A 14,622-nucleotide genomic window follows, 5' to 3' on the forward strand; every position below is an offset into this window, starting at 1 on the left:
AAAGACAAAATAAGGGGGGTAAAGGGGAAGTTGAGAAATCAGATTCTTGTACAAGAACTCCAAGGCCATTTTTACTTTTCAGGAGTAAAATTCGGCTTTTTTTTTGTTTGTTTGTTTTTGTTCATGTTTGCATGAAAGGTTCTTCTCTCAGGGTATGTCATCCCTTTTATTTAGTGCCTTCCCCCTCCCCCCCTTTTTTTTTCCTTGTGGTTGCTAAAAATGTTCTTATAATAACTTAATAAACACTTCTTATCTGAGAACAGAGCTGTTCCTGTGGTCAGAGTTCAGGGTCATGTAGTGAAGCCTAATGTGCAAACCCCAAAAGATGATAGCCTATTTTTTCTCATCCAAATGAAATGAATGTTAAAACTGGGTCTGTGTGATTCCAGTCCTTCTGGAGTGCTTCAGATAACATGAGCTATAGAAGTCTTGCATGTTTTTGTAGACCAGTGATCCCAACAGGCTCGGATAAGGGTTTGGGTGGTCTTCTGGCTGTGTTGGAGGACAGTCATTCCCCTGTTTTCTCTGCCACTGGGTTGTTGTCCTGTCTTCAGAAAACCTCCTTAACTGCAGTGTAGGTTTAGCACTGCTCTTTCAAAGTAGTCATCTCGAGAGCTAATCTTAAACCCTTTGTGTGGAGCAGAGGGCCAGTGGTAGTCCACAGTGCTGGGTGACTGCCAGCCTTTTCCAGCTCTCTACATTGACTGGCTCTGGGCAAACAAACAGCTTTGGAAAGGAAAGGGCTTTAAATTTTTCTTCTACTGCGGGGGCAAAAACCATTATAGGGTGCTAAACTGAGATGATGGTATGATGATTTTAATTGCTCTTAAGATGCTAAAATGTTAATTTGCATAAATCAAATCACAGCTTCAGAATAATCATGCCATGTGTTTGGTTAGTTTTCATTTGATCAGTCATTGCAGTGTCTGGCTCAAATTTTATGGGACTCATCTGCAATTTAAATACCCATTGCCAGAATCTTCATGTGCTTGGTATGAGAAAGGGATTTAATTAAAGTATTACTGGTATTGAACTTATTTTTGAGAGCTGACCAGACTTGTATAGGCCAGAACTTCCCTGGAAACTTGTCATTTGCCATTCAGTGCCTTTTTCTTTAGATTAAGGCTGGTGTTTGACAGCTCTGGAAGGGGACACAGTAGAGTGAGTGAGAGACGGGAACTGGAAGGTGCAGCACTCGAGAGAGTGAGGTCTATGCGATTTAACGGGGAATTGGGATTCCTTATCCTGCGTGCAGGCCAGCTACTGTTGTCATTGTCCTCCCTCTGATGCTCTACTAGGACCAGACTCTTCTTCATGCCTGGGAAAGGGGAGGTACAGTGAGGAGCATGGCTCTCCTTTCCATAGAGCTGGTGTCCTGAGCTGGGGACAAATTTGGGAACTAATCCTGTGCAGAATGGGGCTGCTCTGCTCAGGGGCTTCCCAGGTGAGCAGGCTGCTTCCTGTTGTGAAAACTGATACACAAACTAATGCAGTGGGATGCTGTATAATTTGGGGAAGCTACTTGTTTTTTTGTGAATGGATTAGATTCCAGGTAAATTACAGTGTACAGTAAAGTTGCAATTGTTCATGTGAACATACACATGCCTCTATAAGGTATTTTGGGCTCTGACACACACTTTGATTGCTTTCTGTTTCATCATGGTGAAATTCTTTGAGCTTTGACAGTTGTCATTTGTTTGTTCTCAGACGCCTGATGGTGCTTACGACGAGTAGGTCTGATACAGTATCACAGTATGTTAGAGATTGGAAGGGACCTCAAAAGATCATCTAGTCCAATCCCCCTGCCGGAGCAGGAACACCTAGATAAGGTTACACAGGAACATGTCCAGGCAGGTCTTGAATGTCTCCAAAGAAGGAGATTCCACAACCTCCCTGGGCAGCCTGTTCCAGTGTTCCGTCACCCTCACTGAGAAGAAGTTTCTTCTCAGGTTTAAGTGGAACCTCTTGTGTTCCAATTTGTACCCATTTCCCCTTGTCCTTTCATTGTTTGCCACTGAGAAGAGCCTGGCTCCATCCTCGTGACACTCCCCCTTTATATATTTATATACACTAATAAGGTCACCCCTCAATCTCCTCCAAACTATAGAGACCCAGCTCCCTCAGTCTTTCCTCATAAGGGAGATGCTCCACTCCCTTAATCATCTTAGTTGCCCTACCTTGTGGAACGGGTAGCTTTGGCTCACAGTTAAGAGCTTTACAGTTATTTTAGATCACTGTTGTTAAATATTTGAATTATTTAACATTTGCACTGAATGTTTTTATGTAGATTTTTTTTTTAAGTGAAAGCTGAGTTTTTAATAGCACGAAGGTAGTTCCCCCATTTAAAAAATGACAGCTAGTGGCCTGCTGCAGACTATCTCAGTCATATCCTGATCAACCACCAAAAGCAACTACTGCAGTGACCTCCTGCTGCTACAGCCCTTGTGTGCACTGGGAAGGCGTGGGGACCTTGCTGTGGGCTGTAAGAAACTAAACATGAAGTAACTTTAGGCTAGTTCATTTGGAAAATGTACTCATATCGTGATCTTTTTAAGGGGAAACTGCTTTGAAATGTAAATGCAGGATTCTCACTTGCTTTTTCTTTCCCTCTGTAGGTATGGCCTCACAAGTCTTGGTCTATCCACCATATGTTTATCAAACCCAGTCAAGTGCCTTTTGTAGTGTGAAGAAACTCAAACTAGAACCAAGCAGTTGTGTGTACCACGAAGGAACCTACCCGCAAATCTGTGTGAATGGTAAAAACTTTGGAATTTCTCCCCACAGGGTTAGTACATTCTTTCAGACTAAAAATCCATTTGACAGACCTCGAGGACAGAACTTTTTGTTGCCATCAAATGCTGTTGCTTTAACAAATATTGCAGGTGCTACAAAAGTGTTAGTGGCGTGGGCACAGCAAACTCAGTTAGAGGCACCTCAGACTGGGGCAGATACCCTGGAAGGGCCCCAGCGATGCGGATTGAAGCGTAAGAGCGAAGAGTTGGATAATCAAAACGGCACAATGCAGATTGTTGATGAACTGTCCATTCTGCCTGCAATGTTGCAAACCAGTGTGGGAAACCCAGTAACGGTCGTGACAACAGCTGCAACTTCAAAACCAAGTGGTGCAAGTGGAGACGGAGATTACCAGTTAGTACAGCATGAGGTATTGTGCTCTGTGAAAAACACTTACGAGGTTCTTGATTTCCTTGGGCGAGGGACCTTCGGACAAGTTGTGAAGTGCTGGAAAAGGGGTACAAATGAGATTGTGGCAATCAAAATCCTGAAGAATCATCCTTCGTATGCCCGCCAAGGACAAATAGAAGTGAGCATATTAGCGAGACTAAGTACTGAAAATGCTGATGAGTTTAACTTCGTGAGAGCCTATGAATGCTTTCAGCATTGTAACCATACTTGTCTGGTTTTTGAGATGTTGGAACAGAATTTATATGACTTCCTGAAACAAAACAAATTCAGCCCTCTGCAACTGAAAGTAATAAGGCCTATTCTGCAACAGGTGGCTACTGCACTGAAAAAACTAAAAAGTCTGGGTTTAATCCATGCTGACCTCAAACCAGAGAACATTATGTTGGTGGATCCTGTCCGACAGCCTTACCGGGTTAAAGTAATAGACTTTGGATCTGCCAGCCATGTATCAAAGACTATCTGTTCGACCTATTTACAATCTCGGTACTACAGGTAGGTGTCTTTTCATTTGTTTTTAGCTTTTAATGGAATAAAGTTTTTGCATTTATTAAAGTTAATGGCTTAAATAATTACTCTTCCACATAACTAAAAATAACTTGCAAAACATTTTAGATGTGAATACTTGCTCTTACTGTTCTTATGGTGTTGTTTTTTCCTAGAAGTACGCTTTCAGTGGCACTCTGAAGCCGTCACTCTACTGTTATTTTGAGATCCCTGATGAGATGTTTTAAAAGAAAAATAGAAAAAAAAAATTAGCTTTCAGTTGCTTGATTGGGGTGCCTTTGATGCCTTTCCCGCCTCCCTGATGTGATGATTTTCCTGTGTAAGCAGCTGGACAGTGTAGTAGAAGTGCCATGTTTTCTGTCCTGTTGCCAAAGATTATGTAAATGTCTCTGTTTTTCTCCAGCACTTGTAAATATTTTGCCTAGTTCTTATAAACTCCTTTCTGACTGAGTGCCTTCAGCAGCTGTGAACTTCAGTGAACCTCTGGAGTTAGTGAGCAATAGGATACTTAAATATTTACAGTGATACCAGGTGAACATTTAAAGTGATTTTTGGTACTTGGTTGCATTCTACATTGACCTCGAAATGGATGCATAGTTTTGATTTTTTTGTTCGTTTGTTTGTTTTCCAGTCCTGTCTTTGTATAGTTATCCAATCATTGTGGTGTTAAAAAGCTATTAGTATTTAGCATCTTTGGAGGTCCTTTTGATTTCTTTATAAGCCACGCTTGTCTTGAATGAAATCTCTTTCAGTTCTGCTTTGCATCGGTGGCAATAGTGTGTCCTGTGTCTTGCCTGTCTGCCAGTTCAGTAAAAAGCTGGTAAACTAGGACAATTAGTAATTTGAAGAAAATGTAGATGCAGAGTTCTCTATTGGTTGTGTGATTCAAATTAACTCTTGTGCATGCAGCATGGCATGCAGTTTCTCAGTTTTTATTGGTTTGGAGGCACCTGACTAGTGTAAATAAGACAAAAAAATATGCATTTGATCCAAAAGGACTCAAAATAGATGATGCCAGGGAAATGTAAAGAGAAAAGCATTGAAGAGGTATGAGAAGGGACTTCAGAGAATGGAATTTATTTTGCAAGAGGTTGTGCCTTCTTGTCAATCAGATAATCAGCTACTTATGAAATTTAACTGTACTTAAATGTTTTTTTGTATTAGAAAAGGGTGGAAGTGATAGTGCAGGTTTGACTTGTTTGATATGGCATGTTGAAACAAACCCTTTGCAAAAACCAGGCAGCAGTTGGGACATTGAAATCTATTTATTATGTTTTTAATTTCCCTTTAAGCACAGTGGGGCTGTGTGCTTGTATAGGTTATTTAGCAGGAGAACATTTCCTTAAATAGATTTTTATTTAAAGCTTCAAGCTGAATTAATCCAATTGGAATTCAAACTAGAGACGTTTTTTAGAAAACGCTTATTCCATACAGCACCTCTTTTATCAGCATGATCCCACGTGTATTCTTCTGCACAGCCTTTGCAAACGGTTTCTGTGCAAAGCTGTTTGTGTATTGTCTTGAGCCATACCTGTAACTGCTCTTGGTTGGGATCTTGGCATGGTCAGAGATGACCATGCATGAGATTTGGTTTCACCAAGTGACAGGCACAATGTAATATTTAGACATTTATATGGATAATTTGTACGTAAATATAGTGTGAACCTGGCTTTTTCTGATATACAAAAGCACTTAGCCAGGCATAAGAATTTAAAGGAAAGGTTATTAAGGGGAAATATTTTGTTTTAAAATTACTGGTTTAGGACCTGAGGTCCTCGAAAAGGATGGACTGAAAAGCCCTTAAACAACAGCACAGGTTGGAAGGGTGCAAGACTCTGTGTCCGCAGCATCGGGATGCAGCTTCTCAACTGTGTGGTGCCAGTGCCAGTTCACCTTCTGCTCTCCTGCGTCTGCCCATGCTGGTGCCAGGTGCAGGAGGGAGGGACGTGGCCTGGAGAAAAGGGAGGAACTGTGCTCTCTGGCACCTTATGCCACAGTCATTTTCAAGAATAAAATCTGCACTTTCTGTATGGAAGACATATGTCCAGCAGTGTCTATAGAGGTGTTACGCTGGATGCTCAAGAGAAACCCATAAAGAAGTATCACTGAAGTGAATAAGCGGTGGTTTGTTGTTGTTCATTTGTTGTTTGTTTTTTACCCTCTCCCTCCAACCCCCCCCCCCCCCTTTTTTTTTTCTTGTTCATGGGACTGTCATGATCTAAATATTGTGAGAATGGAGAAGACCACAAAAACCAATGTTACCATGGGGTTTTTGAATGGTAGCACCAGTATTTTACATCGGTAAGAGGAAGTGAGGAATGAATTGGGAAATAAGTATTAAGAGGATTAGGAATTAAGGGAGGGAAGGTAATTCAGCCAGGTGAGTGGATAATGGGCTGCCTTACTTACCTGAGTCTGTAGCAGAAGAAGAGGTGGCCTACTGATGCCTACTGGAGATATTAGAGTACTTTTGCATGAAGAGAGACATGGACAAAATGAAACTAATTGGATTTTAAAAGGGTGTAGAGAAGCAGAAAAATAGAGACAAAGTGGATGCAGTGATAATGATCTGATGTTTTCCTGTTTCAGCTTTGTGAAGCAAAGTGATAGTACGAGAATGGTTAAAATATCTTTTTGACATTTCATTACTTTTTTAGAAACTTCTGACTTACATATTGCTAGAAGTTAGGGTATGGATACGAATAAATACCAACCACAATACATGCCTTGAACCTCAGGTTATGTTTGTTTTAAAGATGAAATATTATTCTGAATGCTCTCTCCTTAAAAGACAGTGTCTGTGCTTACCTGCCGATTTTATGCTGGTTGGGATTCTAATAGCTGTGGGCTAGAGAGATGTGGTATTTGAAGCCTCTTCTTCACTGCTGGCCTCACATGTTAAAATTGTTGACCTTTTATGAATGATCCAAGTAGGTAAATAACTGAGCAGTGTATACATTTTGGAAAGAAGAGAAAACCCTTATGTACAGTGTAGGTGCTCAAGCTTTGTCATATATGGGAATGGTATGATAAGTATGTTGTTGTCCTTTTGGTCAGCTGTACCCCAAATCTCAACAAGGGGAATGATGCCTCCGAAACCATTCCCTTAACCTAAGCATGGTACAGGTTGCAAAGGAGGGGAATCAACATGTTTATTTCTAAGTCTGGTGTGTTGGGCTCATCTGGTGAGGCAGAAAGTTTTCTCAGGGCATGGTGTTTCCCTCTGGAAGTAATTTCCCTTTGCTATGCCTCTCTTCTAAGGTTAGATGTATTTAGAGAAGTGGGTGTCAACAGAGGGGTTCCAAATGGCAGGCTCCAAGAAGCATTAACTTCCAACAAGAGTGATTGGAAACGGTCAAGGCAGTCCTGCCTTTCTGCCTTGGGAGCCAAGTTGCTTTCCTTTCTGCTGCCATAAGAAGCAATGGCCTTCTCTGCCTTTTGTGTTCGGAGATAACTCTTTAGGTCTGGTTTTGCAGCAGACCTTTCTCCTGGTACTTCCCCCAGGAGTGTGTTTGGGGGAGAAACTTCCTTTGAAACGTATAATTTCCTGTTTTGCAATAGCTGTGCACAATGCCAGCGGTTAAGGAGTTCTGTGTTGCTCACTAGCTAATACCCCAAGGACAGAGATGCCTTCTGCACATCACTGTCATCTGTAGCATTCAGCCATTGCTCAGAATGGGTGAAATTGTACTTAACAGGTGCACAGGTCTGTGTAATGGTAACAACTGTATGGCAGGGTTTGGTAATGAAGCCTCTTCCCTGATCCTGTCCCACTTGTTGCTTGGCTGTAACACCAGCTGAGCTCATAAGACACATTGACACATTGGCATTGCATGTTGAGCATAGATTACTAAGGGAGAGCTATAGTGTGGGCAAAGCTTCATTATTTTTAGCGTTTGCTGTTGATTGGGAGGAGTTTTTCAAGGGGAATCACCTTCCTGTTAATTTTGGTTTGGGGTTTTCTTTTTTTAAAGACAGGATTTTGAAAATGACAAGTAAACCTTACAAAATTTGTCGTTCAAAGTCCCTCTAAAATCATGTACTTAACATTAGCCATTGCAGGTGTAGGAGTGAGTGTGTGACTTTACTGCATGTTCCTTATGCACAGCTTCCACAGGGAGCTGAGCAGTCGATGCTCCACTGGCCCGTGTAGCTGCCCCAGTGGTTGCGTTTCCTGTCTTTGCCTCCTGTTTCCGAAGGAAACATCTGCTTCATCAGACTGTGTCAGGTTATACTGCTGTTAAAGCACAGCTGGAAATCTTCCTGAAAACATGTTTTGAGAACAAGCAACCAGTATCCTGGTTGAAGGATGCTCTTCTTGGCATCCAGTGGTCTGTCTGCAAACTGCTGTTCAGCATAGCCACATTCACTGGGGAAAATGGAATGGTCAGCAAGCAATGTAGTTAATGTACATATAAAATGGGGCACCAGCTGAACCTGTGATAGACTGATGGACAACTTGAGTGATGCTGGCTCAATGGAAGATGTTATGGTTATTAAGGGACGCTTGTGGCAGGAGGCCATTTCCAAGCCCTGCTGGTGACAGCAGTAAAATACAATCCTAGTTATTCAGCAGTGTGCCCCAAAGGAAAAGCAGATGATGTGAGTAGATGTGGTCAGTGGAGTCAACTCGTTCCTGAATCGGACAGTGATATCCTCCTTCCAGTCTTCCAACTAAGGATGGTCGCTAATCAACAGAGTTGTTCCAGACAAAATGCCAAATGTCACTAGTGTTGCGGCAGAGCTCAGAGAGGTGGAAAAATTGTTGGATGTATTCCTGTTGGATGAGAGCAGGCTTTTCCCCCTCCTCTCCTCTCCTCTCACCCTTCTCTCTCATGAAGGATCAGAGAACATGGGGGAAGAGTGACGATCATGGTGTCCTGTAGTGCTGAAATGGCTTTCACTCACCTAGTCAGTTCTGCTGCAGCTCAGAAGAGTGATTTGGTCCTGTGTGAGCTCTTCTGCTTTAAAGGGATTTGGAAAAGGAATAAAGCAGTTGAGTTGTGTGGCTTAACTGCTGCCCTTGCACTGGGCTACAGCAAGGGCTACATGTGTGCTCTGTGGCTGTTGCACGAGGACAGCTTTTTATTTATGACTTTTTCAGCTTCACACTTACTTTCAGAATAAACCACCTCCAACTTCTGCTGATTTTGATGAAATTTATGTGATCTGTTCTCCTTCTAATACACATTCCTTCAAAATCAGAAAAAAATTCTTGTGGCTGTAAATTTCTGGAGAGACTTGGTTTTGCACTGGCCCGTAACTTGATTAGATGTAGTCCTTGTCACTCCAGGGACCCTGGAGAGCACAGGCTGACAGTGCCTCCCTAGAGTGGTTTTGTTAAACTGAATGTTTTCTTCTTGTAGGTTAGGACTGTCAGCAGGATGGGTTATTATGACTCAGTAGCATACCTACTGCATTGGAGTAACTTACTGATTATTTTCTCCTACCTATCAGATCAACGTACAACTCAAATACATTTTAAATATAATAATACAAATTCTCTTTATAAGGATGACCAAGGGAGAATGCAAAATTGACATGTCAGGAGGCAGCTGCTTTTTCAAGTCCATTCGTTGCTGTCACATACTTGAAGTTTCTAAATAGGCTCTATCTAGAGTGGGATGTCTTGTTTTCTTCCTTTCACAATGCCTAAAATTCCTTTTTTTTTATTTTTATTTTTTTAGAAATCTGGGATTTAGATGTGAAAATGAGAAGCAGAGCCCTGTTAATAAATTTGAGTTCCTGTCCGTCAGGGAAGTGCAGTATGTGAACAAGCTAAAAATGCCTCTGTAAACAACTTGCACTTCAACATGCTAGCAGATGTTATTCTATCACTTTGAACTGTGCATCACTCAAGTGTACTGGGATATCTTAAAATAGTCAGGGGTGGTGTCCAGAGACTCTAGACTACTATAGATGGTGAGGCAGTTTTGCTGCTGCAATGAAATAAGCCAGAAGTACTCGCTACTAAGGTCGTTTGCTTGCTCAAGGTCAGCATGTTCAAAGTCAGCTGCCAGACTTGTGAGCATGGTTACTGTCAGGAGTCCTGATGCTGCAAGGATTTGCTATTACAAGTGAATTGGGACACTTCACAGTATTTTCCTCCCCTTTAAAATTGCAGGGCTGTGATTGCTGGTTTATTCTCTTATCTGAGCAAAGAGACCATAATGTCAAGATAAGCTTTTGTGGCTTGTGTCTGAACAAATTGCTGTATTTGTTTGGCAAGATTTTGTTTGCATTTTTTGAGCAATGCTCATTAATTGTTTAACTGACTTCCCATTTTAAACCTCTATTTTACCATTACTAGGAACTAACCAAAACCTTTCTAAGTATCCTCCAGGAATGCCAACCTTAGCTCATCATAACTTTATATAGCTCTTGATAACAAATGTAGTTTCAATTTTCTATTACTTTCTAATCACCATAATATATCTTACACCTTTTTAGTCTCTATTCACAGAGGCAAAAAATAAGAGTAGGTATTTTGGTAATGGTGTGGGTTTATTTGTGGTATTTTCGCATTGGGGTTTTTGGTTTTTGTGCGTTTTTTGTGAGTTGTGTAGGAGCAACAACTCAAATCAGAGTTAGGAAAATGGTTCTCTTGGTCTTCAGGTTGTTTCAGTTTGAACAAAAGGGAAATGCTTTCATAACCGTTAAGGTAAAAGACCTCTTGGTTCGTGCTGTATTTCTGGGTTTTTTTTTTTTGCGGTTGAGTGATAAACCTAAGTTTGTCAAGGCTAAGGTTTTGGGAGGCAGCCTTTATTTTTTCACACATTAAAATAGATGTACTGAAATGTGATCCTTTTTTTCATTGCCCTGGTACTTACATCACAAAGATCTGTTCATCATACATCAGGGCATACATGAGTGTGGGTATATCAGGTAGTTGCAGAGAGTATCAGTGGCGGCTACAATGCTGTGTTTGTAAGTACTGTGTCTAACTGCTTGCACCGTGCCTGGTTTGAAAATAGGGCTGTGTATTTCTTTTGAAAGAGCAGCTAGTACCAGATCTAAATCACTGTGGTTGAAAGCAGAGCCTAAGCATCAGGCCTTGTCTCTTCCATCTGGCGTCCTTTGTCTTTGAAGGAGGGCTGTTTTGTGGGTGAAGGCTGCCTTCTGCACCAGCTCACAGTATCACAGCATTCAGCACGGGTGAAGGTGATGGAGCATATGCATGGGGGAAGAAGTCTTCTGCATGTGTGGTTTAAACCCAGCTGGCAGCTAAGTACCATGAATTCTGGCATTAACTGGTAAGTGGTAGAGGTGTCTGACATGGAAATAAGTCTTTGGGATGTAATTAAGTAAAATTAATATTTGTGTAAAAATGAGTTGCCTGAAATGGCCATGTTGTCAAACATTTATACTGTATGTTTGAAAGTCCTTGATCCTACAAGGCTAGCTAATTGTTCGGAGGAATTTTTGTTTGGACTATTAATAAAATGCTTTATAAGAAGTGAAATTGAATCAGGGGGCTTGGGAAAGCAAGCCAAAAGCAGTTCACAGATAATATTTTGAAACAGTTACATTTTGAAACTATGATGTTACCTTAACAATATGTTACTGTGTTACTGTGCTTAGAAATCTTGGTTGGTTGGTACTTGGACAGCAACGGTTGATTAAAGGCCAGTTCTAATGTTATGTAAACCAGTAGTACTTGTGGGTAAGTAAGATGGTGTTTATGCAGACGAGGTTGTGCTGGTGGTATGAAAAGTAAAATAATTTTTATTTCTATGAAGCATTTATTGAGAACCTGAATCCCTGCAGATGTCAGTGCAAAGAATGTGGGAGGTAGGGCAATGCTATGGCCTTCTGTCCCATGTGCTTGCTGCTGGCAATGGTACTAAGACCCCGCAGAAGAGGGATGAGGCAATACTGATACTCAGTATTCAGTTTGTGTGTGTGTATATAAAACCATAAAACAGTAATGTTTTTTTTTTATTTTGCAGGTTCAAAAGTGATGTGAATTTAAAATGGTTTTTAATTGTCAAAAATTGATTTTAGGAATTGAATTAGAATATTCTTTTCATTATTTTTACTACTGTCTTTCAGTGAAGCATACTTGCTGATAACTTTTGGGTATGTGCATTTCATCAGTTCTTTGAAAACCTGCATGCATTACACTGATTATGTACAAGGCTTTTATATAAATGTAACAATATATGGAGCTTAAAATGCATATTACTGTAGTTTTATCAGCTGAAAACCTTCATAATTTTTGAAATTGGTTTGTGTTGTTAGGGGAATGCTGTAGGTTACAAATTGGTAGTAGCAGTTAGTGATAATTGCCAACAAGGTCTTGATGTCAAGAGTGTTGTTGGGACTGGGTGTTGTGCCAAGTGCCTTTTTCTGAACTCCACTGTTGGCATTTTGGAGCTGTTAATTTTGTCACTCGTGATAATTGATCTTTCACTTCTTGCCATCCAGTACTGTTTTAGCTCAAGATCCAGTGTGTATTGCTTTATGTAAAATATGCTATTTGTGTATGTGTATTTTATTAAGAGTGTTTTTAACACCTTAATGTTTCTATCAGCATTTCCACCTACCCCTGACCCCGCTCACACAAACAGTGATTTCTGAGGTTCATTTAAAATATCGTCTGCATCTTCTTTGTGACCAAGTTTGAGTTCAGTAGTGTCTTGGGCTTCGTCTTGTGGTAAATCCAAAGGCTATACCTTAGGTTTTTGGGTTCTCTAGAACCAAATGAATGAATGAATGAATGAATGAATTCTCTGTTGGCTGTTACTGGTGGGTGACAGCAGGGCTGGAGGGACCTCTGGCTGCTCTTCCAGTTTTGGCAGTAGCACAGCGGATTACAGGATGGTGTCTATGCACTGAGGTACTTGCTATTGCCATCATGAGGTAATCGCACTGGACACAGTGTTGGTGGAGATGCAGTCAATTTTGGATGCTTTGCCTCTCTGGAAGAGTAGCTAGAAGTGGAGCAGAGGGTCTCAGCATTTTTGGTAACAAGAGCCCTAGGAAAGCAAAAGGATGTAACTTGTAGGTTATACTGTATGGCTTCTGACGGTGCTTTGGTTTTATTCTAGCCTCAAATTACTTCAACAGCTTCCACTAAGAAAGTATTCATTAAAGTTTTCCTGTACGTGGGAAGTAGCTGGGAAGGCTCTGTAGTTGAATTTGCTGTCTCTCTGAGTATGCTGAGCGATTTCTGTAGAGAGAGATGCTGGCAAAAGTCAGGTGCTTAACTACTACTGAAGTTTATTTCTTGCTGTTTCTTTTCTGGGGTCTCTGCCTTGCCAGTAGGTGGGCTGTCAGAGTCCCTAATCTGACAGGGTTGATGGAGACCTGTTTTATCATGACCAGCACCACTTACAGAATCACAGAATAGTTAGTGTTGGAAGGGACCTCTGCAGATCAACTTGTCCATCCCCCTGCCAAGGCAGAGCCATCTAGAGCAGGTTACACAGGAATGTGTCCAGGCAGGTCTTGAATGCCTGCAGAGAGGGAAACTTCAGAGCCTTCCTGGGCAGCCTGTTCCAGTGCTCTGCCGCCCTCAACCTAAAGAAGTTCTCTCGGTCTGTGTAAATTTCCTGTTTAACATAGCTTTTAATACAGGCATCGGTTGTTCAGCTGTTAAAAACCTACCAACAAACTTAGGAAACTGACAGGTATTTAACAAAGGAAAAAACCTGCAACTCTGTAGTGTATTACATGGAGGGATAATTAGGAATTTGTATTGTTAGTTCCTGTGTACTCCCCCCTGCCCTCTGAATTGCTGTCCCCCAGGGTGGTTGCTCACGGCATGGTGGCACACACCCTTTGGGGTAGGTAGTTTGTAGCCAGGCTCTTGTCTTCCTGAAAGAACAGCTCCACCATTGCTAATTTTATTTCGCTTCATCTCTGCTGTTCTGAGGTTACATTGGCTGCGATTATTAAATGTTTACATAGGAGAAAGAAATATAAAGAAAAAGGCCTGTCTGTGGCATCATTATTAGCCCATGCACAGAGAAAGAAATATAAAGAAAAAGGCCTGTCTGTGGCATCATTATTAGCCCATGCACAAGTGATACTAAATGACTTCCTACTCCCTCCCTGTTCTAATGTAGAGCTATCTGCTGTAAAATTAGACGAGAAGCTCCAAAACTTGGTCTGGTATTTGGTGCAGATGTGCTGGGTTGGATGGTGGTCATGCCTGTGTGTATATTCCTGTTTTGTGGCTATTTTTTTATGCTTAAGCATTTTCATTCTGTGTGTACGGAGGATTGGGCTTACATGAGACCACTGGCTGACTCTTGCGGGGTTGTGTGGAATAATGCTGGTGTCATACCCTTTAAATTATTTACTTAACCAGCATATATAGGTCATATTCCCCCAGGATAAATAACCTGCATCAACTTTATCCATTTCACCGAAGAGGGTGTTGTATGAATTAGGAATACCAAATGCAGAACAGTAACCTCAGCCTTTCCTTTATGGACAGAATTAAACTTCTACTAGAAGTTAATTACTTTAATTAGTGCTGTTCCCTCTCCTGGCTTGGGAGACCTGTAATTCCCTAGTTTGTGCGTGGTGCTTGTGTTGGATTTCCAGACATTTCCGATCGTGGATGCCAGGCTGATGCTTTGGGGAAGGCACCTTGAGTCACTGCGGGGTGAGTGCTGGGAAGGGGCAGTGTTCCTGCAGTTCGGATGCTCCAACGTATGCCATGGGATAACTCATCGGGCATGTTCAGGAGGAATCCTCAAGAGCCAAGTGCCTGTGCTTTGCACAGAAGTGAAGAGGAACCATTGCAATGCTGGAGCAGGAGGAGGAGGAGGAAGCAGTGGAGGGGCTGCTATGGGAGGTTGGTGTGGGGCTGGACTCCCAGCTGCACCCAGTGCCCTTCTGCAGCAGTGGGGCTGCTGCACGCCACTTGGAGCTATGTAATGACACATGTACCTTTTAGAAAGC

General features: G+C 41.6%; 1 protein-coding gene across 5 annotated transcripts in view; it reads left to right on the forward strand.

The window, feature by feature from the left end:
* Positions 1-14,622, forward strand: part of HIPK3 (homeodomain interacting protein kinase 3) — a 101,185-nt gene that overhangs the window by 48,568 nt on the left and 37,995 nt on the right. For all 5 annotated transcript variants that reach the window (XM_061356599.1, XM_061356602.1, XM_061356603.1 and 2 more), the window contains exon 2: positions 2,616-3,696. In XM_061356599.1, coding sequence (XP_061212583.1) covers positions 2,618-3,696 — 1,079 coding nt within the window. In that variant the 5' untranslated portion in view covers positions 2,616-2,617. The remainder of the gene's footprint in view (positions 1-2,615; positions 3,697-14,622) is intronic.

The sequence above is a fragment of the Neopsephotus bourkii genome, unplaced genomic scaffold (assembly GCF_033783945.1).
Source record: "Neopsephotus bourkii isolate Nb327-2 ecotype Australia unplaced genomic scaffold, CSIRO-AGI_Nbou_v1 NB_860, whole genome shotgun sequence".
Lineage (NCBI taxonomy): Eukaryota > Metazoa > Chordata > Aves > Psittaciformes > Psittacidae > Neopsephotus > Neopsephotus bourkii.